The sequence below is a fragment of the Entelurus aequoreus genome, linkage group LG02 (genome assembly GCF_033978785.1).
Source record: "Entelurus aequoreus isolate RoL-2023_Sb linkage group LG02, RoL_Eaeq_v1.1, whole genome shotgun sequence".
Taxonomy (NCBI): Eukaryota; Metazoa; Chordata; class Actinopteri; order Syngnathiformes; family Syngnathidae; genus Entelurus; species Entelurus aequoreus.
In genome coordinates this window covers 20,285,272-20,310,231 of record NC_084732.1, presented here as the reverse complement: position 1 = coordinate 20,310,231, position 24,960 = coordinate 20,285,272, and the positions used below count along the sequence as shown (strand labels likewise).

The window sequence follows — 24,960 nt, the reverse complement described above, 5'->3', positions numbered from 1 at the left end:
CTCTCTTTAAAAGTCCCATATTATACTGTTTTGCAACGCAAGTCTCAGAGGTGCCACAATAGTGTGTTGATGTTGGAGTTTAGTTTAAAAGTGCTTTTAGGAAGCCTACAGTTGTCTCCAAAAAGCACCATTGTGGACATAATCCCATTTTTACATTTCACTGAACAGTGTTTCCAATGGAAGTGCAATCTATTTGTGGCTGTGGCGCTATCAGGATAATGTAACTATATAATTTGCTTTTTTTTTTTTAATGCTAAAAAGCATTATACATATTATAAAAAGCAAATCTTTGTTATTAGTACCAATATATTTTTGTATTGTTGTTTTGCTCCTTTTTTCAATTGTTGCTTACTCCTGGGTTATTATGCAACAAAAAACAGTGCAATTAACAGTGCAATAAACAGCAATAACAGTGCAATACAGTGTAAAGGTGCAATATACACATCACATATTTCATATAATCGACAGTATTACCTTTTTTCTTAATTAGTTTTTATTTTTATTGTATTATATTATTTTATTTTCATAACGTGGTCACTACTGCCTAGTTTCTCTTGTTATATTCTTATTTTTTACTGTTATATTTATATTATTTTTGTTACTTTTAATTTTTTATTCTTATTGTTATATTTTCTATTTTATTTCCATTTAGACCTCCATTATTTACTTTTTAAATTCTATCTCAATTCTGTATGCTGCTGCTGGAATTTTTATTTTCCTGAGGGAACTCTAATGAAGGAATCAATAAAGTACATTCTATCTATCTATCTATCTATCTATCTATCTATCTATCTATCTATCTATCTATCTATCTATCTATCTATCTATCTATCTATCTATCTATCTATCTATCTATCTATCTATCTATCTATCTATCTATCTATCTATCTATCTATCTATCTATCTATCTATCTATTAACATATATTATTTTGCCCGAACTCAATGTTAAAATGTAGTTTGGCAGATAGGTAAACAGTACAGTATCAACAACACAGCTAAGGGTGAACTGAAAAAAAGCAATGCAACCATACAGTATAAAGGTTGGCACTCATGGCGTTAGCTTAATGCTAACATACAATGGACGATCCCATTGATAAGCTAATGAAAATTAGCATCTCAGTTGGTTTAAACTTCTACACACGTTTAACAAATAATATTTTAATGGTATACAATTGACACAAATAAATGGACATTTTGTTAACTGAGCTAAGTTACGGTAAAAACAAAACACACACATTCATAAAGTGCAAACATATGTAGGAATCATGTTAAATCAACAACACAGCTTGGTATATACTGACAAAAAGCAATGCAACCATACAGGATAAAGGTTGGCACTCATGGTGTTAGCTTAATGCTAACATACAATGGACGATCCCATTGATAAGCTAATGAAAATTAGCATCTCGATCGGTTTAAACTTGTACAAACGTTAAACAAATAAGATTTTAATGGTATACATAGACATAAATCAACAATACAGCTTGGTATATACTGACAAAAAGCAATGCAACCATACAGGATAAAGGTTGGCACTCGTGACAATAGCTTAATGCTAACTTCAAATGGAAGCTCCCATTGCCAAGCTAACAAAAGTTAGCATGGCAACCGTTTTAAACTTGCACAAACATTTAACAAATGAGATTTTAACGGAATACATTTGATATAAAACAGCAAATGCGTTTGTACTTACTCTGCTCGCCAAACTGTGGACACGAATATTGACAGCGAACTTTGTACTACTAAGCCAGTCTGCTGATCTGTGCGCTGACGAGTTACAGAAGTTTGTTGCATCCAACCTCAAACTTTTTTCACCAAGAGTCACCCCAGAAAACACTTGGCTCTCCAAGTACCACCATAATGACAACCATTAAAATACAGTAGCGTAGTAGGCCTAGGTATTCATTAAAGACAAGGCAGAGGTTTTATTTAACAAGCTTATTTAATGTTTTTGGCTACTGTAACATTACACACAGTTTGAACAGTAACACTGTTTGAATATAGGAAAATAAAACACTGTACCACTAGATGGAGCCCGCATACCAGTAGTAGTACACGTACCACAGTTTGAGAATCACTGCAGATAACAGTCATTTGTATGTGGAACATGATTTCCAGGGGAGGGCAGCACATATGTATATTATCAGGGAAAGTGTTAAGAGCTGTGCTGGACAATGAGTCGACAGCCCAGAGCATTTAGCTCATTAGCTAAATGATGGTCAATCAGTAAGGATGTATAGTCAATTTCATCATGTCCTAATAGGAATACAAAGAAGTAGCACTTAGTCAATCCTAACTGAGGGAAATGAAAGCATTTTCTTACATAAACAGGCTCTCAGGAAACATATTACTGCTAGACTACAGGTGGTCCACCTCTATATTTTTAATGTGGCCCTTGAAAGCCTGGAAACAATATGTGTCAATAAAATACTTAATTTTCTCTTACTAAATGGGGTTGTTCTTTCCTTTTTGATTTTTTTTTTTAAATACATGTTCTGCATGATATATAAACAGTAATAGTGTCTAATATTGCAACAGATATTATATTAGTATACATTCTAAATTAACATACATTATACTAAATTTAAAACTTAAATATCTGCTTGACTTATGATTTCAAGCAAGTCATCCATCAAATTGTACACTGTAAAAAGGACAATAGATTGTACGGGGGGGAAAAAAAAGTTATACCGCACGAAAAAGGATAGTACTATTTTTCAATTTACAGTAATACCGTATTTTTCGGACTATAAGTCGCAGTTTTTTTCATAGTTTGGCCGGGGGTGCGACTTATACTCAGGAGCGACTTATGTGTGAAATTATTAACACATTACCGTAAAATATCAAATAATATTATTTAGCTCATTCACGTAAGAGACTAGACGTATAAGATTTCATGGGATTTCGCGATTAGGAGTGACAGATTGTTTGGTAAACGTATAGCATGTTCTAAATGTTATAGTTATTTGAATGACTCTTACCATAATATGTTACGTTAACATACCAGGCACATTCTCAGTTGGTTATTTATGCGTCATATAACGTACACTTATTCAGCCTGTTGTTCACTATTCTTTATTTATTTTAAATTGCCTTTGAAATGTCTATTCTTGGTGTTGGGTTTTATCAAATAAATTTCCCCCAAAAATGCGACTTATACTCCAGTGCGACTTATATATGTTTTTTTCCTTCTTTATTATGCATTTTCGGCCGGTGCGACTTATACTCCGGAGCGACTTATACTCCGAAAATTGCGGTGCATCGTAAAAACAACTGTAGATTTTACGGTCAATAACAGTTAAAAAGAGTGGTACGGTTTTTGAAATTTATAGCAATGTGCTGTAAAAAAACACCGTAAATTCTATGGTAAATGTTTTACATAAAAATCTTCAGAGTTGTTTTTACAGTGTACGTAATAAGCACATAATTATCAAATGCATAGGCAATTGTCTAATACAGTGGGTTTTTTTCACTGAGTACCACCTAATAAAGAAAAATGGCTCTTCAAGTAGCACCATAATGACCAACATCCAAATACAGCAGCGTTGTAGGCCTAAGTATTTATTAAAAACAAAGCAGATGGTTTACTTCACAAGTATAGTTAGTATTTATGGCCAGTTTATAATTACACACAGTTTGAACAGTAACACTGTTTTTGAATATAGGAAAATAAAACACTGTACCACTAGATGGAGCTTGTGTACTACTAGAACCACAGTTTGAGAATCAGTGGTCTAAAAATATCATGATGTGAATCCTTATACAAAACCCAAAACCAGTGAAGTTGTCACGTTGTGGAATTCGTAAATAAAAACAGAATACAATGATTTGCAAATCCCTTTCAACGGTAGGTTGGAGTTCAAATCCCAGCCGAGTCATACCAAAGACTATAAAAATGGGACCCATAACCTCCCTGCTTGGCACTCAGCAACATAGGGTTTGTGTTGGGGGTTAAATCACCAAAATGATTCCCGGGCGCGGCGCTGCTGCTGCCCACTGCTCCCCACTGCTCCCCAAGGGGATGGGACAGATGCAGAGGACAAATTTCACCACATCTAGTGTGTGTGTGACAATCATTGGTACTTTAATCTTAATCTTTAAAAAACTTATGTTCAATTGAATGGACTGCAAAGACAAGATATTTAATGTTCGAACTGAGAAACTTATTTTTTTTTTTGCAAATAATCATTAACTTAGAGTTTAATGGCAGCAACACATTGCAAAAAAGTTGGCACAAGGTCATTTTTACCACTGTGTTACATGGCCTTTCCTTTTAACAACACTCAGTAAACGTTTGGGAACTGAGGAGACCAATTTTTGAAGGTGGAAGAATTATTTCCCATTCTTGCTTGATGTACAGCTTAAGTTGTTCAACAGTCCGGGGGTCTCAGTTGTGGTATTTTAGGCTTCATAATGCGCCACACATTTTCAATGGGAGACAGGTCTGGACTACAGGCAGGCCATTCTAGTACCCGCACTCTTTTACTATGAAGCCACGCTGTTGTAACACGTGATTTGGCATTGTCTTGCTGAAATAAGCAGGGGCGTCCATGATTGGACGACAACATATGTTGCTCCAAAACCTGTATGTACCTTTCAGCATTAATGGCGCCTTCACATATGTGTAAGTTACCCATGCCTTGGGCACTAATACACCCCCATACCATCACAGATGCTGGCTTGTATACCCAATCATGGCACCCACCTGTTCCCAATTAGCCTGTTCACCTGTGGGATGTCCCAAATAAGTGTTTGATGAGCATTCCTCAACTTTCTCTTTTTTTTTTTGCTACTTGTGCCAGCTTTTTTGAAACATGCTCCAGGCATCAAATTCTAAATGAGTTAATATTTGCAAAAAACAACAATGTTTTCCAGTTCGATCGTTAAATATCTTGTCTTTGCAGTCTATTCAATTGAATATAAGTTGAAAAGGATTTGCAAATCATCGTATTTTGTTTATATTTACGATTTACACAATGTGCCAACTGCACTGGTTTTGGGGTTTGTACATTTATATTCATATACTGTATATTCACCATTACAATTTTAGCTGAGGGCAGCCATAATTGTGATTTGGAACTCAATAAAAACGAGTTTGACACCCCCTAAAAGTTTTTCAAAATAGGAATCCTTTTAAAGAAAAACTGTCAGTTTTCAATCAATGTCTACCGTCTAGTAACTCTTCATGTTTCTTCATTTCCCTTCCTCCTCTCAGACCTTTCACACCCCAAGTCTGGGCGATGAGGAGTTTGAGATCCCTCCCATTACGCCGCCACCCGAAATGGAACCGGGTTTTGGTCTGTCGGACGGAGACTCGCCTTTCCCGTCAATGCCGGAGCCTCCGGTCCAGCACAGAGGTTCCTTCATCCCTCAGTTCCCGCCTCAGAGCCTGGATCTGCCCTCTATCACCATCTCACGCAACATGATGGACCAGGAAGGGATGACTCTCAGCAACGGACAACCGGCGGTGAGTAATGTCTGTTTTTAGCATGTCGCTCCCAAATGAACCATTTTTGTTGTACTCCAACACGGGTCTTCAAAGTCATTTCCTGTGCACCACTTGTTGTTTACTGTACTTTACCGTGAAACACTTGACTTCATGTTTCATCCATGGTGGTGAGACCCTCCCTTTTAGCTTATTTTCCCGGCAAGTGATGGTCAAACACGTAGCGGCAAGCAGTGGCGGTGTGAGATTGTTGTCTGGGGTTGCAAAGGTGTTCTTAAATGCCACAGCGGTGTAGCGGCAGCGAGGGGGAAAAAATTGAAATGTCATCTGGCTGACTGACTTGCTTGTCTTGCAGACCTATTAGAAACAAATGGCACGTTCATTTCAGAGAAAGTGGAAGGGAAAGGATTTTTTTTTAAACGAGAAAATACGATTTCGGTAGAAATTGCGTGGGAATGCTGAAAAGCCGAACTGAAATGCTAACTGTTAGCACGCCGGCCGGGTGCTGTCAAGTAACATAAATACATGACATTTGGGTAAACTCATGCAAAATGAGCAAAAAAAGCTAGCATACCAACTAGGGTTGTACGATATACTGGTATTAGTATTCGGTATTATACCGCCTCAAAAAAGTACCGGTCCACCATACCTCCATACCACCAACTGAAAATGTTTTATGGCCTGTAATTAAACACCTTTTTACCAAGCTTATTTAAAAAAATTTGGAATCAGATGATGTATTGAATGTGTGGTATTGAACGCTACATATGAGTACATAATGAGTAAATTATAGTGTAATACCTGAACAAAACTTTCCATTGACACCCATTTAAACCATTTGGTTTCCCCCTTAAAACCTTACTGTATCTTGGGACTTATTTCCTGAGTTTGTGAACGATAACAACAATGACAAAAAACGTTTTTTAATGGTAAAAATATTGATCTAATAACTGTAGTTCAGGGGTTGTTAGCCTTTTTGACTTCAGGGCCCAACTTTTCCACTCCAGAAAGGCCCGGGGCCCACTCAAAAAACAACTCAATCCATCCGTCCATTTTCTAGTGCTTGACCCTCCCAGGGTCGCGGAGGACTCCGAATTTTATATCTATTTATTTACCCCTTAAACCAGGGGTCTCAAACACGCGGCCCGCGGGCCAATTGTGGCCCGGGAGACGTTATTTTGCGGCCCCCACCTTAATATGAAAGTTTAATGTTAGTGCGGCCCGCGAGTTTTAAATGAATGGCGCTTGACAGCGTTGTGTGCGGAGCTGAAGAAATCTACCAATCACGTTGTGATATGAGGCTCTCGACAATATCGAGGGCGTGCCGTGATGGCACTGTCATCAGTGTCCTCTAGAATCTGTCACCGCATCATCTTTTTCTCCATACTAACAGCGTGCCAGCCCAGACACATGTTGTATGAGGCTTCTAGAGACACACGCAGGTTATTGCAAGACATACTTGAGGAACAGCCATACATGTCACACTGAGGGTGGTCATATTTTATTTTATTTATATTTTAACACTGTTACAAATATGCGCCACACTGTGAACCCACACCAAACAAGAATGACAAACACATTTCGGGAGAACATCCGCACCTAAACACAACATAAACACAACAGAACAAATACCCAGAATCCTTTGCAGCCCTAACTCTTCCGGGCTACAAAAACACCCCCGCTACCCCTAACCCCGCCCAACTCAACCCCCCCCATCTCCCGAATTTGGAGGTCTCAAGGTTGGCAAGTATGCATTGATGTCACTTGCGTAATGCAAGCAGAGAAACATTTTGCCGCTTTTCTATGACACACGCTCTTCCTTCCTCCCTCCCTGCCTCCCTCCCTCGCCCGCCTGCTCGCTCCCGCCCCCGTTGTAAACAGTCCGGGCGGGGAAGACGAGCACTCCGCCGAAGGAGCGAGCGACAATACAAAAGTGTGGTGCACTGGACCCCAGCGCTGATACAGACGTGGTGATGTTAACCCGTTCGGGGCTAATTGTGCTACCGTAACTGTAAACTCCACCCCCCACCCTCCTCCCGTTGGCTCCAGACAGAGACGATTTTTGATGCAATATTTCTTTCACAGGGGCACCCCGACGTGTCTTATTTCATTTCATTTCATTTTTATTTATCTCCTTCATTGATGTGCATCTTTGATCGATAGACAATTATACCTCAATTTTTAAATTATACATTTACACACCAATGCCTGAGAAGGAGCAGGATGAAGAAAAATCTTATATTTTTCTGCCCCCTTCAACATAGTACGTAGTCTTACTTAATGATATCATATAAACAAACAATTACATCCAAATATAACGAAAACAAACAAAAAAACACAAGAAGTGCAAAACTTCATGATGTACAAAACGAACAAAAAAAACAAAATAAGTAGTATACACCTCACAGGATGATACAAAACAAATACAAAACTAGGCAAAAAATAAGTAAAATAATAAATATAAAGCAAAATGTAAACAGTTATGGCTGTCCATATGATCTCATTGTTCTGTCCTTATATATTTTTTCAATTGGAATATATTTTTACAATCTTTTATCTCTTGTAAAGAGAATTCCATAGTTTAACCCCCACCACTGATATACACATTTGTTTTAAAGTTGTCCTTGAATACTGATGTTTGAAATGACCTTTTCTTCTATGCTCTTCATTCTCAGAAGTGATGACAAACATTTTTTGTAAATTTGCTGGTAATGTTTTACTTTTAGCCTTAAACATGACACATAATGTCTGTAACTTTACTAGCTCCTGTAGTTTCAATAAACCCGAATTAATAAATAATATGTTAGTGTGTTTTAAGTAATCTACTTTATGAATAATCCTTATAGCTCTTTTCTGTAGTTGATACAGAGAAAGTTGCGTTGCACAAGGAATACAATTTGAAACGTCATTATACAACTAGACATGCTGAGGAGTATGCAAAATACTAGGGGAGTGAACCGGGTTGCAAATTTTAAAACCAGTCTACTGAGGCAACAAGATTTCGTCAAGAATTGAAATGACCTTTTCTTCTATGCTCTTCATTCTCAGAAGTGATGACAAACATTTTTTGTAAATTTGCTGGTAATGTTTTACTTTTAGCCTTAAACATGACACATAATGTCTGTAACTTTACTAGCTCCTGTAGTTTCAATAAACCAGAATTAATAAATAATATGTTAGTGTGTTTTAAGTAATCTACTTTATGAATAATCCTTATAGCTCTTTTCTGTAGTTGATACAGAGAAAGTTGCGTTGCACAAGGAATACAATTTGAAACGTCATTATACAACTAGACATGCTGAGGAGTATGCAAAATACTAGGGGAGTGAACCGGGTTGCAAATTTTAAAACCAGTCTACTGAGGCAACAAGATTTCGTCAAGAAAGCAAGCGAAAAGAGCGATGCAGCAGTCAAAGCTAGCTACATGGTGAGTGAGATGGTTGCTAGGGCGGGAAAGCCATTCAAAGGAGGTGAATTCATTAAAAAGTGCATGTTAGATTTTTTTTAAGAAATCTTTTCTTGCGGCCCAGCCTCACCCAGTTTCTGCATCCAGTGGCCCCCAGGTAAATTGAGTTTGAGACCCCTGCCTTAAACCTTAAGGCCTCGGTCAGGCTTATTGGAAAAAATAAGTACGAAAAATGAATGTACAAATAATTATATTTTGCTGAAATAAATCAACTAAAATAATAATGAATATGATTCTTTGAAGCAATGGATGTAAATCACAATGGACATATATCAAACGGAGAAGATAACGGCTTTTATTAATTATAAATTGGAGACATGTATTTCATACTGGGAAAACTGGGTCAATTATGTCACGCCCCGTAAGCCTGATTTTATTTTCTCGAATTAGTGAGTGTACTGTTTAAAAAAAAATAAAAATAAAAAAAATAAAAAGATTACTCCTTATATGTCTATATTTTTTTTAAATTATTATTTACTATCTGTTTATATTCTTTTATTTTATTTCTGATTATTATTTTTATTATTTTTTATTATTTTTTTCTTTTATTTATTTAATTGATTTATCTGTAAATATAATTTTTGTTTTGTCTTCTTGCTGTTTTTTTTCTTTTTTGGGGGGTGTGGGGGGTGGTATCGTTGGGATGTAAACAAAAAAATATTTTGACATTTAGGGCAGACAATAGATATATGATGTATGCAAATATGATGTAATGGATCGGAATGTCTGATGCTGGATGTCAATAAAAATTAAATGAAAAAAAAAAAAAAAAGTTTCTTAATTAAACTGTCATTAAAATTAAAGTGCAAATGAAAACACAGCTTCACCCTAATTTTTGCGCTTAAAAAACTTCTCAAACAAAACTAAATCGGTTTGATCTTGTCATTACAGCCACAAGTGGTGGAAAAGGGTATTACAACTGAGTACCGCCGCGGCCCGTACACACCAGCTCTGAGAAACACATTTTTGCCGGGGCCCTATGGTTAAGTAACACTGCTATAGTTGGTATCGTTACACTGCTTACCCTTGTTTTACATTTTAAGAGCTCAGGCTTAGCGATTAGCATGGTCTTATCAGGACACAACTTAGACTTAGACTTAGACTTAGACTTCCTTTTTATTGTCATTCAAATTTGAACTTTACAGTACAGATAAGAACGAAATGTTGTTGCATTAGCTCATGGTAGTGCAGGATCAAAAATCAATAATGTGCAGATATAAATACAAACCCCGTTTCCATATGAGTTGGGAAATTGTGTTAGATGTAAATATAAACGGAATACAATGATTTGCAAATCATTGTATTCCGTTTATATTTACATCCAACACAATTTCCCAACTCATATGGAAACAGGGTTTGTAAATAGATTACTGTACAGATACATATATTGCACTTTTGTATATGCATCCACAATTATGCATGTATGTTATATTGTCTTTATATTCCAGCCATTTAATTCATTTTTGGGGGGAATTGAGGGGATTATTATGATGCGTTCAAGGGTCTTACGTGCGGTAAAGATCCGCTTGGCTATTATCGGGATCAAGACGTCACTCGTTATCATCGCACTTTGTCATCACTGCTGGCATTATGCTAAACAAAAGCCAAATAGAAAGCAAAACACTCATCGGCCTATAGAGACTTAGTGAGATTTCTCATGTGATGATGCTTTGAACTCCAAGTTCAGTTTGACGCCTGAGTCATATTTTTTTCCATGTCTCGCTGTATTTATTTACATTCCATACGGAGGGGGGGGAGGACTATAAACTTTTTACGGCCTCCGTGCCCGCGGGGCCCGGCGAGATAATTGCAGCTTTTAAAACATCCACGTTGCGTACAGTAAGCGAACCCCCCCACAAGGGCTCCTGCCTAAAGAATTTTCATTTCACGGTCAGTTAAGCCTCCTACATCTGGAGGAACCTTGACACAATTACATTCCGGACCGTTCTCACGACTTGCTGGAGGATTAGATTTGATTCCCCGACATTATTCCTCTTTTAAGACCATTTGCATGGCTCATGTGTCTTGATTGGAGTGCGCTTGAGAAGGCAGGTTGTTATCGGCCAGCGCACATTGTGCTCCTTCACTCCGCCTCCCTCCTCCGAATGGGATTGATTCCCCCAAAAGTATGGCAACGATGTCGTCGCCACTCCTTTCACCTGTGTTTTTATCTCTGAGGGGGAACTTTGAAAGGAGATAAGAGCCGTGCTCCCGTGATTTATGAGGCAGCGAGAGGTGTGTTTTGTCATTGTTGCCCGGGCGCTGATAAAGCGATGACAAGCTTATATACATGATTACATTTGCCGCTGTTTGTTGTTGTTGTTGTTGTTGTTGTTGTGGCTGCAGGGGGGGAAACAAATGAGAGGTGCAATGTTACAATTCCATTTTTCATCAAGATGCCTTCCTGCGCTCCTTGTTTGTGCTCACACTTGTGGTTCGGTATGGAACAAAAATACTCAGTGGAACCTCGATTTACGGACGCCTCTATTTGCAACCTTTTCGATCTACGAACCTTTAGATCAGGTGTGTCAGTCGATCGCCAGCCAGCCATTACCTCCTTGTTATAATGGTGTGGTATAGTGTTTTTCAACCTTTTTTGAGCCAAGGCACATTTTTTTATCAGTGAAAAAAATCCCACGCCACAAGCAGAAATCATTAAAAAACTAAACTCAGTAGCTGATAGTGACAATAAAAAGTCGTTCTCGCAATTGTTGGATATGAATTTAAACCATAACCTGTCGTAACGGGGTTTTCGCAGCTTACTGCGAAGTTTGTTCTCCCGGGATGCAAACAAACTTTTCCGGACAAGGGTAGCAAGTAGGAACATATTTATTAATCTAACTACAAAATAAAAGGCAAAAACTCTCTTAACTGTGGCATGAAATAAACAAGACTTACGTAGAGGGTTGCGTGACAATAGCGTGAAGCAAACAACTAGCATAAACTATAGCATAGCAAGAAACAAACAACTAACCTAACTATGGCATGGAACAACTATGAAACTGTGGCATGAAACAACTAACATGAACTATGGCATAGAACAACATGAAACTGTGGCATGAAACCAATAACTAGCATAACGATAGAATCAGACCTGAAACGAGCAATGACGCCAGGCCGACTGACTGGCAAAGGCGGTTTGAATAGTCTCTTGATTAGAGCCAGGTGAGCGTCCGAACACCAGCGGCAGATGAAAATCATATGCCACCATGGCAACCCAAAATAAACAAGCGTGCACAAAAAACAGAAACTATTGGATGGAGTTAAACTAACTGAACATAACGAAAACATAACCAGGACCACGGATCATGACATAACCAAGCATGCATCACTATAGCTCTTGACTCAAAGTAGGTGTACTGTCACGACCTGTCACATCACGCCGTGACTTATTTGGAGTTTTTTAGTGTTTTCCTGTGTGTGGTGTTTTAGTTCTTGTCTTGTGCTCCTATTTTGGCGTATTTTCCTGTTTTGTTGGTATTTTCCTGTTTCAGTTTCATGTCTTCCTTGAGCGCTATTCTCCACACCTGCTCTGTTTTCGCAATCCAGACTACTTAAGTTGTGCGGACGCTTTCCTTCTTTGTGTGGACATTGTTGATTGTCATGTCATGTACGGATGTACTTTGTGGACGCCGTCTGCTCCACACGCTGTAAGTCTTTGCTGTCGTCCAGCATTTTGTGGTTTGTTTACTTTGCAGCCAGTTCAGTTTTAATTTCGTTTTGCATAGCCATCCCTAAGCTTCAATGCCTTTTCTTAGCAGCACTTGCCATTTGTTTATCTGTAGTTTAAGCATAAGATACCTTTTTACCTGCACACTGCCTCCCGCTGTCGTGTGCTTATTGTGATCATGACACAACATGTTCCCGACATCTACAAAGCAATTAGCTACCTGCTGCCACCTACTGATATGGAAGAGTATAACATGGTTATTCTGCCGAGCTCTAGACAGTACAGACACTCAACAAAAGCACATTTTTTACAGATTATAATTACTTGTGTGCAAAAAATATTTTTAACCCAATTAGGTGAAATTACATAGTCTCCCGTGGTTGACAGTGGTTGAAAAACACTGTTATATACAGCACAGACCCCCAACCACCGGTCCGGGGACCGGCACCGGTCCGTGACACATTTGCTACCGGGCCGCACAGAGACATTAAATAATTTATAACCGACCGCATTTCCTCATACTTAACTTTCGCCAGTCTCACCAGACACACCAATAAGCTTGTTCATAGGTGTATAATACAACTCCTGATACGAAGTCACCATTTGCTATATGTGTTACATTTTTGTCACATGGGACAATGCACATGAATAAACATATACAATCTAAAGGTGCCAAATCGTAGCCAAAAGCTAGGTTCCGTCTGCAGTCCGCAGCAGGTTGATGACCTAAGATCAGGGCAGATCAGGAACAAAGTGACCATAGTAGTTAAAGTGCATAAGACTGATGGAAAAGTGCTAAATTGTTGCATATAATAATTGTGCTGAAGGTCGAAAATACACATCTTGTTTGGCCTGGTAAGTTAAAGTGCTGGTGTTATTGCACTATTATACAAGTAGTCAGCAATAACAGATGTATTTACGCATGGAAAGTTGGACCAAAAAAAGCTAACATTAGTGTATCTACTGTACATATGAAATATTGCAAATAAAAAATGGAAATAAAAATCCACAGAAATATATTGGAACTAATGGCAAGTGTTTCTAGCTTGATTATATATCCATGCTTTTGTCCTTGAATGTGATGTATCACCTACAACCCATCAGATACTAAAGCCACAAAAAAGCCTACTACTAGCAAAAACGAGTAAAAAAACAAAAGTATATGGAGAGCTGTTTTGCAAAGGGAAGAGGCCAGGGGCTCCCACTAATTAGTTTTTTCATGTATTCATTTTTCATGCACTTATTTGCTATATTTATCTGCCACACATGGAAGGCCGGTCCGTGAAAATAATGCCGACATTAAACCGGTCCCTGGTGCAAAAAAGGTTGGGGCCCCCTGATATACAGTACAGTCCATAAGGTTTAAACTCACTTTTCTTTATTTTCATGACTATTTACATTGTAGATTGTCACTGAAGGCATCAAAACTATGACACCTGTGAAGTGAAAGCCATTTCGGGTGACTACCTCTAGAAGCTCATCGAGAGAATGCCAAGAGTGTGCAAAGCATTAATCGGAGCAAAGGGTGGCTATTTTGAAGAAACTAAAATATAAAACATGTTTTCAGTTATTTCACCTTTTTTTGATAAATACATACCTCCACATGTGTTCATTCATAGTGTTGATGCCTTCAGTGACAATCTACAATGTAAATAGTCATGGAAATAAAGAAAACACATTGAAATGAGAAGGTGTGTCCAAACGTTTGGCCTGTACTGTATGTCGAGCAAATTGTCCACTGATGCAGGGTCAATTTATTTCATCTGCTCTTCTAACAACTCTTCATTTTTGTCTCCCAGCATGCACCCCCACCTCCCCGTGGCCCCCACACAGCGAGGGTCTCGTCTTATTTCCAAAAACACCTGGTGCCTTCGCTGCATTCTGGGTGTGTCCTGGCGTGTGCAAAGGACACAGATAAATTGGCTCCGTCTGTATTTTCCCTTGTATTATTGGATTTCAAACATACGGTAGTTGTGTTGTAATTCCGGGGATACAGCCTGACTCCATTTAATACCATGTCCATCCATTTGACCGCTCGTCCCGTTCAGGGTCAAAGGGAGGCTGAAGTCTGTCACAGCTGGCAGTAACGTCATTGTATGTATCGTAAAGCTTGTTTCAGAAGCACAAGTCATAGTCATTTTCTGTAATGCTGTCCTTGTGGAAACATCTGAATACATTTTAATTAATTGTATTAATCTTATTTTAATGTATATAATGTAATTGAACCAATTCATTTATTTGCAAAGAAAAAGAACTGCAACGATTATTTGATGAGGAAAAAAAAGCTTAGATTTATATTCTTTTGCTTCGATTAATCCAAAAGGTGTGTCCAAACTTTTCGCCTGTACTGTAAATATTAAATGTTATTAAAATTGTCTATCTAAATTACATATATACTTACATGATGTATATAAAACCCTAATGGAGGTGTTTGGATGTCTTTTCAAGGGCTTTATATGCACAATAGAGGACCTGCCATTGGCTCTGCTGTAAGCTGACTTTTATTTACAAGTATTTAATATTTCGAATGCATTAAAAAAAAATCCATCCGTCATCATGGCTTTCATAATTATTGTGAACGAAGTACAGTTCCCCTTTAAATGCTAAAGCATGTTATAGTGAAACTAGTGTTGATCCGAGACCAATATTTTGATACCGGTACTGGTAGCAAAATGTATTTCGATACTTTTCTAAATAAAGGGGACCACAAAAAATTGCAATATTGGCTTCAGTTGAACAAAAAATCTTACGGTACATTAAACATATGTTTCTCATTGTAAGTTTGTCCTTAAATAAAATAGTGAACATACAAGAAAACTTGTCTTTCAGTAGTAAGTAAGCAAAGAAAGGCTCCTAATTTAGTCTGCTGACGTATGCAGTAACATATTGTGTCATTTTCCATTCTATTATTTTGTCAACATTATTAAGGACAAGTGGTAGAAAATGAATTATTAATCTACTTGTTCATTTACTGTTAATATCTGCTTACTTTCTCTTTTAACATGTTCTATCTACACTTCTGTTAAAATGTAATAATCACTTACTCTTCTGTTGTTTGATACTTTACATTAGTCTTGGATGATACCACAAATGTAGGTATCAATCTGATACCAAGTCGTTCAAATTCGTAATGTGTCCAGGGACATATTTCCTGAGTTTATAATCATAATATACATTTTTTTTTAATGAAAGAAGACGTTGTGATGCCAAAAAATATCGACGTAATCATAGTAGTATTGACTAGATACGCTCCTGTACTTGGTATCATTACAGTGGATGTCTGGTGTGGATCCACCCATGGCGTTTGTTTACATTTTGACGCCGCTGAGCTACAGTGTGTAGTGAAGCATGTTTAGCTATTCCTCATCCTGCAGGGATGATACTTGTAAGAAACTTACTTTATTCGTCGCCATGGAGGCGAGGATTAGTGATTTAGAAGTAGCTAAAACACTGATGACTGCGGCTGAACTTTAGCCGCTAACTAGCTAGCCATGTCTTAAAGCACCTCTTCCTGAGGGTGTTTCAGTGTTATAACTTCACCTTTATCGTCAGTTTTTAATCCAAAATGCGTCCGTTCTCCCTTTTCTGTCTACACACTGTGTCTGCTTGTAAGCACTCTGTGATTGTGCGCTGCCGAACATGCTCGTCTGCTCATAAACCAGCAATATCACGACGTGACGACGACGGGGGGGTGGAGGACCGGTACTTTTCAGAGGCGGTATAGTACCGAACATGATTCATTAGTATCGCGGTACTATACTAATACCGGTATACAGTATATATAAATGAAACACAATGTATTTAATTATCCTGCTTATTATTATTAGTAGTAGTGGTAATGGTGGTAGTTTAAGTTTGTTATTATCCTATAAAGGCAATTACCGTATTTTTCGGACTATAAGTCGCAGTTTTTTTCATAGTTTGGCCGGGGGTGCGACTTATACTCGGGAGCGACTTATGTGTGAAATTATTAACACATTACCGTAAAATATCAAATAATATTATTTAGCTCATTCACGTAAGAGACTAGACGTATAAGATTTCATGGGATTTAGCGATTAGGAGTGACAGATTGTTTGGTAAACGTATAGCTTGTTCGAAATGTTATAGTTATTTGAATGACTCTTACCATAATATGTTACGTTAACATACCAGGCACGTTCTCAGTTGGTTATTTATGCGTCATATAACATACACTTATTCAGCCTGTTGTTCACTATTCTTTATTTATATTAAATTGCCTTTCAAATGTCTATTCTTGGTGTTGGGTTTTATCAAATACATTTCCCCCCAAAATGCGACTTATACTCCAGTGCGACTTGTATATGTTTTTTTCCTTCTTTATTATGCATTTTCGGCCGGTGCGACTTATACTCCGGAGCGACTTATACTCCGAAAAAAACGGTATGTACTATTCGAGCCGATCTAATTTTCTTTTATTATGTTTAACCACCCGAATATGGTTACTTACCCTATAAAAGGTTTAAAATGAAAGTTGCTTTTGTCTGTTTTCTTGCGATTTGATGTCTTGTCGACAATATAATAGTGTCACTCTTCACCGCTCATTGCAGAAAGCATCACATCAAACCCTCCAAGCCGTGAAGCACTGACAAGAGCTGTACATCAATTTAACAGAGTGGATTTTTTTTTTTTTTTAACCCAACCCTTTTTTTTTTTCTTCTTCTCCCCCCCTTGACGAAGAGCTTGAGTGACACGTGGGCTCGGTCAGAAATGAAAGATATTCATGCGGCCATGCAATACTTGTAATGAAGCCTCACGCCGGCCTGACCTTCTTGTGTGATGGATTCTGCAATTTGCCTCTCACTGGCATGCCCTTAAAATACAATGCGTGTTTTTTTTAAATATCCATCATGCATCAGGAGGAGGAGAGAATGAGAGATTTGTACTGGAGTTGAGAGGTTAAAGGTGGACATAATGGATGCAGAGAGAAGCTAGTGTTTGCAAAACACTTAATCTTCATGCTATTATAGCCTTTACCAACATTCACAGTTCCAATGTTTTTCTAATTTGGCTTAAGCTGCAAATGGAAAAAACGGGATGAAGTAGGTGTGTGTGTGTGTGTGTGTGTGAAAAATAAAAATGTTGTAGCTGTTTAGAAGCCCAGTAAAGGAATATGTGCAGGGCGCTGATAAACTATCTTTAATAGGACTGACCTTTCATGCTGGCGAAAGTTACTGTGGGGATTCATGCTCATAATTACCATATAGATGATTTTTAGCCCTCTCCTGCCATGGAACATTTCCAAGAGCTCTGCCGTTGATTGAATGGAAATTGAACTTGTTAACATTCTTTTCAGTGCTCTTACAGCTTAGCACGCCACGCCGCTGTTCATAAACTCTTAAGACTCTCTACCGCCGCCCAAATTTTGGATTTTTCAATATATTTGACGGCAGCCGGGTGTCACCTGCAAGTGACATGCAGCTGTTTCATTTGTCACGCATGAAACCCACCAGGAACTTTTTAACTGTGTCAATACGTGGCTCGGAATTATGGAACAGAATACCGAAAGAGCTCAAGCTAATATGAGCCAGTTTAAAAAAAAAAACAAGTTATTATTTATTAATGGCATTCATTACCGCATTCTAGGGTTGTGTCGTGTCCTGGGCATGACGTTAAAGTGCATCCAGCAGTGGAGGCTCCTCTATGGGGTCTTGTGAGAGCATTTCAGTAGTATATGTGAGAGCTTTTCAGTAGTGTATGTGAGAGCATTTCAGTAGTGTATGTGAGAGCATTTCAGTAGTGTATGTGAGAGCATTTCAGTAGTGTGTGTATAAGAGTGTTTCAGTAGTGTGTGTGAGAGAAAAACATTTCAGTTGTTTATGTGAGAGCATTTCAGTAGTGTGTATAAGAGTGTTTCAGTAGTGTGTATAAGAGTGTTTCAGTAGTGTGTGTGAGAGAAAAACATTTCAGTTGTTTATGTGAGAGCATTTCAGTAGTGTGTGTGAGAGAAAAACATTTCAGTTGTTTATGTGAGAGCATTTCAGTAGTGTGTATAAGAGTGTTTCAGTAGTGTGTATAAGAGTGTTTCAGTAGTGTGTGTGAGAAAAAAAACATTTCAGTTTATGTGAGAGCATTTCAGTAGTGTGTATAAGAGTGTTTCAGTAGTGTGTGTGAGAGAAAAACATTTCTGTTGTTTATGTGAGAGCATTTCAGTAGTGTGTATAAGAGTGTTTCAGTAGTGTGTATAAGAGTGTTTCAGTAGTGTGTGTGAGAGAAAAATATTTCAGTTGTTTATGTGAGAGCATTTCAGTAGTGTGTATACTAATATTTCAGTAGTGTGTATAAGAGTGTTTCAGTAGTGTGTGAGAGAAAAACATTTCAGTTGTTTATGTGAGAGCATTTCAGTAGTGTGTATAAGAGTGTTTCAGTAGTGTGTATAAGAGTGTTTCAGTAGTGTGTGTGAGAGAAAAACATTTCAGTTGTTTATGTGAGAGCATTTCAGTAGTGTATGAAAGAGGTAATTCTGAATAATGTCCCTAACGGCCCCTCATAGTATTTAGGTCTATTTATTTATATATATGTGCTCTATATATATAAATAACAAATAATCATATTAAATAAACAAGGGAATGGAGTGTGACTAAATCCAACAGTGTGTATGGTGTGCGACTATGTGTGGAGATTAGCTGTTGAGTGTTAACGGAGTGTTGAGCGAGAGGAAAGTCCAAAAGGGGAAGGGTATGCTCGGGGGCGATAGAGAGGCGTCAAAAGGTCCGTGTCCAAGCGGGAGGTCGAGATCCAAGGGGTCCTGCAGGGATGATTCTTGAAGTAAATGTACTTGACTTGTCTCCATGGAGACAAGGATTAATGATTTAGGAGTTACCAGACTATGGATAGTCATAGCTAACCGTGTCTTAAAGCGTGACGACGCCAATGGGTGGGGGACCGGTACTTTTTAGAGGCGGTATAACACCAAATATGATTCATTAGTATCGCGTTATTATACTAATATCGGTATACCGTACAACCCTAGTAGCCAGCGAGAAGGTATATTTTTGACGTGACCGTTGTATATTTCCGGAGAGAGTGTGGCTACAGAAGAGAGTTGACAAATGGGAAACATTTTCCAAGTTCTTTGCATGCATGTTGTAGAATTTGACATTATATTTTCAATGATAGTTATGTTAGTAATTTACCAACTTTAAAAAGCTAAACATACTAGTTACGTGGGACAGGTCAGAGTGTCCGCCCTGAGATCGGTAGGTCGTGAGTTCAAACCCAGGCCGAGTCATACCAAAGACTATAAAAATGGGACCCATTACCTCCCTGCTTGGCACTCAGTATCAAGGGTTGGAATTGGGGGTTAAATCACCAAAAATGATTCCCGAGCGCGGCCAATGCTGCTGCTCACTGCTCCCTTCACCTCCCAGGGGGTGAACAAGGGGATGGGTCAAATGCAGAGGACACATTTCACCACACCTAGCGTGTGTGTGACAATCGTTGGTACTTTAACTTTAACTTAAGAGGTTGGGAGATGAGAATAAATCTAAAGGTAAAAATTTTGTCTAGAAATTGCAGGTAATGTAGTCTTGATTTTCAAAATTGTGCTGATAGAAATGTTCCCCTTTTTTCCACATGCCTGCAACATAATACGTCGTCCAAGTGGAACTATTTCAAGTGACTCGTTGCATATGTTTGCCAAGCATGCTCGCAATATTAACTGTGACTGTTGCCCTGCGAAAGAACAAAATACAAACAGAATGACCATGTATTGATTAGATAGATTACAGCTCAAAGCACATCTGGCCGGCTGTGAGCTCCCGATAAGGACTTATTTGCAGATTTACGATGACTATCAAAATATCCAGAGCGAGTGCCGACAATGCCGCAATCAAAATGCAAATGAGGCGGGTGCGAGTGTGACAGCTTTTTGCATTCGCTCTCACTCAAGGCAACAAGATGATTCTTTGACAAGTGCGTCATTAGTAGCTGTTATCATTGCGCCTTGATTCCAATCAAACACCTTGCAAAAGGGCTGATGCACCCTTTTGTTGTTACTAGGATCAGTGGACAATAAAACTGGCGGAAGGTGCGTTGCAACATTCATAGTCAGTTAAAATTAATAATAAGATTATATAAATGCAGACAAACAGTAAAACGAAAAATGAAGTAGGCTGTATACTGTAGAACTAAGTTATGTAGCTTTTGCCATGAACACTGACCACACAACCTTGTGGAATGGCAACGGCAAGTTAAAGGCCGAAATGTTTTCATAATGTCACATCATGTTTCACATAGGAAACATTTTTTGTGGGTATAAAAACGCATAACGCAAAGAAATGTCGTAACGTGAGCTTCCTGGATTATAAAAAGTTGATTACACAACATTGTGGAGTTTCTGTGCAATGTAATATCTTCCATTTGAATTTTTTTTTAGCAGAGAACAATATTAAGTTGCGTAATTTCCCACAACATAAACATTGACCACACAACATAGTGGAGCAGCACTGGAAGGCTATTGGCCGGACACTATTTTTACACATTGTAAAAGTTTTTTTATTTTTTTATTTGTTAAATATTTAGTAACCCATTTAAAAAATAATAATAAGCAATAATAATGCCAGAGAAACGTCTTAAACTGCAAAGCTGTAAGAACAGAAACACTGACCAAACAACATTGTGGTGTGTACACGGGCACACCTACATAACGCAATTGCATTTTTAAGTTGGTACTAATTATTTGTTTAGAACAGGGATGTCAAACTCGTTTTCATTGAGGGCCACATCGCAGTTATGGCTGCCATCAGAGGGCCTCTTTTAATGAATTTTCCTCTGGATTTCATTAATAATTATATATATATATATATATATATATATATATATATATATATATATATATATATATATATATATATATAAAATTTTTTTAATTTTAATTAATTTTTTTTTTTTTTTTTTTTTTTTTTTAAAGTAGACAGTCGAATATACAGTAAAAAACATTACATTTACAAAATGATACTGTAAAATCGTGTTTTGTTTTTTTCTTACATTTTACGGTACATATAGAAACACTACCACTGTTTTTTTGGGGGTTTTTTACGGAAAAAGCTGGCAGCTTAATTGCCAAAATTTTACTATTAAATTTACGTTGGTTTTTACAACATTATATTGTTAATGGAAAAACAGTACAAGTTTGTTTTTTACTTCGGCAACTTAGCTGCCAGTTTTTTTTTACCGTAAAAACAAATGTATCGTTTTTCCATTTAAAGTAATACAACGTTAAAACAAGATTTTACAGTAGAAAACATGGCAGCTCAGTCGACAGAATTGTAACGCCAAAAAATGGTAGTTTTTTTCAATTTACAGTAATGTCCTGTAAAGAACACCGTAAAGGTATTGTCATTTTTATTAATTTGATGGGTAGTTTGCTGTAAAATCATAAGTCAAGCAGATATTTAAGTTTTTATTTTTATTTAGACAAAAACATGTTTGGAAAGTATGATAATAGACTGTAATATTTGTCGCAATAATGGATACTATTAAAGTTTAAAAAGGCATGCAATTTTAAGCAACGCATATATTTTTTCTGTCGAAATGAAAAAAATCCATTACATTTAGTGAGAAAATATTAAGTACTTTATTGACACATATCATTTCCAGGTTTTTGCGGGCCTTGAGTTTGACATCCTTGGTTTAGAAAATAATTAAAAAAATAATAATGCAGAGAAACAGCAGGAACTACAATTTTGCGTAGCTTACCAGAACCCAAACACTAACCACACAACATTGTGGAGAGGATACTGGAATGCTAACAGCCCGAAATGACACAGTAGCATCATCTTTAATACTGTGTACTATATAGTGAATTTGTTTACAACATTGGGGTTACGAGACATATCTAGATGTCTTTTTAGATAGAAAACCATAATGTGTACTTAATAATAATATCAATGCAAAGGAACAATAAATGGTATAGAAAATGGATGGATGGATAATGCAAAAAAAAAACCTTCAAGAACCGAGGTAGTCTGGGTAGAACTAATCATTTTGACAACACAATGTTGTGGGTGTCAATTTTTTAAAGTTTCTTTTTAGCTGGGAAGCCTTTTTTTGTACATTTGTAGAACAATATTAAACTGATGAAGTATGAATGAAACTCCTTATCGGCGTAGCGCCCCTGAGTAAAAACACAGCCCACACAAACAAATCATACTGAATTGCTAATGCCTAGAAAGTATCATCTTTAAAACGGTGTATACTGTACATTAACTAACAACACACAGTAATTCAAAATAAGAGAAATATTTTTAATTTTTTATACCCAAATATCAGCACTACATACTAAACTATTTGGTCATTTGGGGCCACCTTTCATCATGTTCAGATGGTAACATCAAAAAAGAAAAAGAAAGATATATGTATATATATATATATATATATACATATATATATATATATATATATACCGTATTTCCTTGAATTGGCGCAGGGAATATATATATATATATATATATATATATATATATATATATATATATACCGTATTTCCTTGAATTGGCGCAGGGAATATAGTATTCGCACGTCTAGAATTACTGCCGGGTCAAACTCGTTTCTCAAAATAATTAACGCATGCTTGGCCTTATCGCCGGTTCATTATTAACGCCGGATCAAATTCGTTTCGCAAAATATTAATTTTATTATCGCATGTCTATAATTTTCGCCGGGTCAAACTCGTTTCGCAAAATATTTAGCATATGGCTAGAACATCTGCCGGGTCAAATTCGTTACGTCACGAGTGACGCTTTACCTGTCCTCATTTTCAAAATGGAGGAAGCTGCTTTCAGTAGTTTGCAATCGCACAAAGGAAAAAAGATAAAGAGCTATTCAGTAGGATTTAAGGTCCAAGCTATTGAATGTATGAACAGTATGCTAAAAACAACAGTAAGCAGCTATGTTTTATTAATATATCGTAGCTGCGTGTGTCAAATACTGTATGAGTCATTAAACCTCCTGGTGGTAGAGGGCGCTGCTGCGCTAGTGATCCTTCTTGCGACTTCCGGTACTGCAGAAGAAGTGACAACACGCAGCAAGAGATTTTTTTTTTTTTTTTCTCTCGCCTGAACTTTTACTTTTAACATGGAGGATTACATACCGGTATCTAAAATAAAACAGTTTTCTAAACTGGACTTTCAATCGAAGCAGGAGGTAATAATTAAAGGAATATCTCCATCGAGACAGAGAGACTTTTAAAACTGAAGAAAGAAAATAAGGAAGACTTCTATAACCAAGTTATCGATGCTTTTGGTCAGAAGGAGCTGCAAATGGACTCCATTTATAAGTACAGGTAAGACCATAATAACGTTTTTTTTTTATTAAATGTGCTTTTCATGATGGTATGCTTACATCACACTCAAAGCGCACGCCTAAATTTACCGCATTCCTTTTGGTAAACGCCGGAGTGAGAAGAGGTTTTAAAATAATTACCGCATGCACGGCCATCCCGCAGGTTTCCGGTAAACGCCGGAGTGACAGGAGGTTTTAAATTAATTAACGCCCCTGCGGCTATTCAAGGAAATACGGTATATATATATATATATATATATATATGTATGTATGTATGTATGTATGTATATATGGTAAGACCTTAGTATGGGGAACATATTGACCAGTAATTAGTTTCTTATTAAAGTAACAAAAACTTAATATAGAATTATTTGGACACTAGGGGAACATTTTAGGGTTAGGGTTAGGGTTGCTAATAAGCAATAATTCTGAGGTTATTGAGGGAAGACTCTTAGTTAATGGCTTACTGGTTGTATAATAGGGCCATGCATAATTAATAAGTACTTGATAATGACTAATTAAGAGCCAATATGTTACTAATTTGCATGTTAATAAGCAATTAATTAATGGTGAATATGTGTTCCCCATACCAAAGTGTTACCATATGTATGTATGTATATATATATATATATATATATATATATATATATATATATATATATATATATATATATATATATATATATATATATATATATATATATATATATATATATATATATATATATATATATATACACTACCGTTCAAAAGTTTGGGGTCACCCAAACAATTTTGTGGAATAGCCTTCATTTCTAAGAACAAGAATAGACTGTCGAGTTTCAGATGAAAGTTCTCTTTTTCTGGCCATTTTAAGCGTTTAATTGACCCCACAAATGTGATGCTCCAGAAACTCAATCTGCTCAAAGGAAGGTCAGTTTTGTAGCTTCTGTAACGAGCTAAACTGTTTCCAGATGTGTGAACATGATTGCACAAGGGTTTTCTAATCATCAATTAGCCTTCTGAGCCAATGAGCAAACACATTGTACCATTAGAACACTGGAGTGATAGTTGCTGGAAATGGGCCTCTATAC

At 37.2% G+C, this 24,960-nt stretch overlaps 1 protein-coding gene across 2 annotated transcripts in view; it reads left to right on the top strand.

The window, feature by feature from the left end:
• Positions 1–24,960, top strand: part of LOC133662748 (TOX high mobility group box family member 3-like) — a 165,773-nt gene that overhangs the window by 121,454 nt on the left and 19,359 nt on the right. For both annotated transcript variants that reach the window (XM_062066882.1, XM_062066890.1), the window contains exon 3: positions 5,217–5,468. In XM_062066882.1, the coding sequence (XP_061922866.1) occupies positions 5,217–5,468 (252 nt within the window). The remainder of the gene's footprint in view (positions 1–5,216; positions 5,469–24,960) is intronic.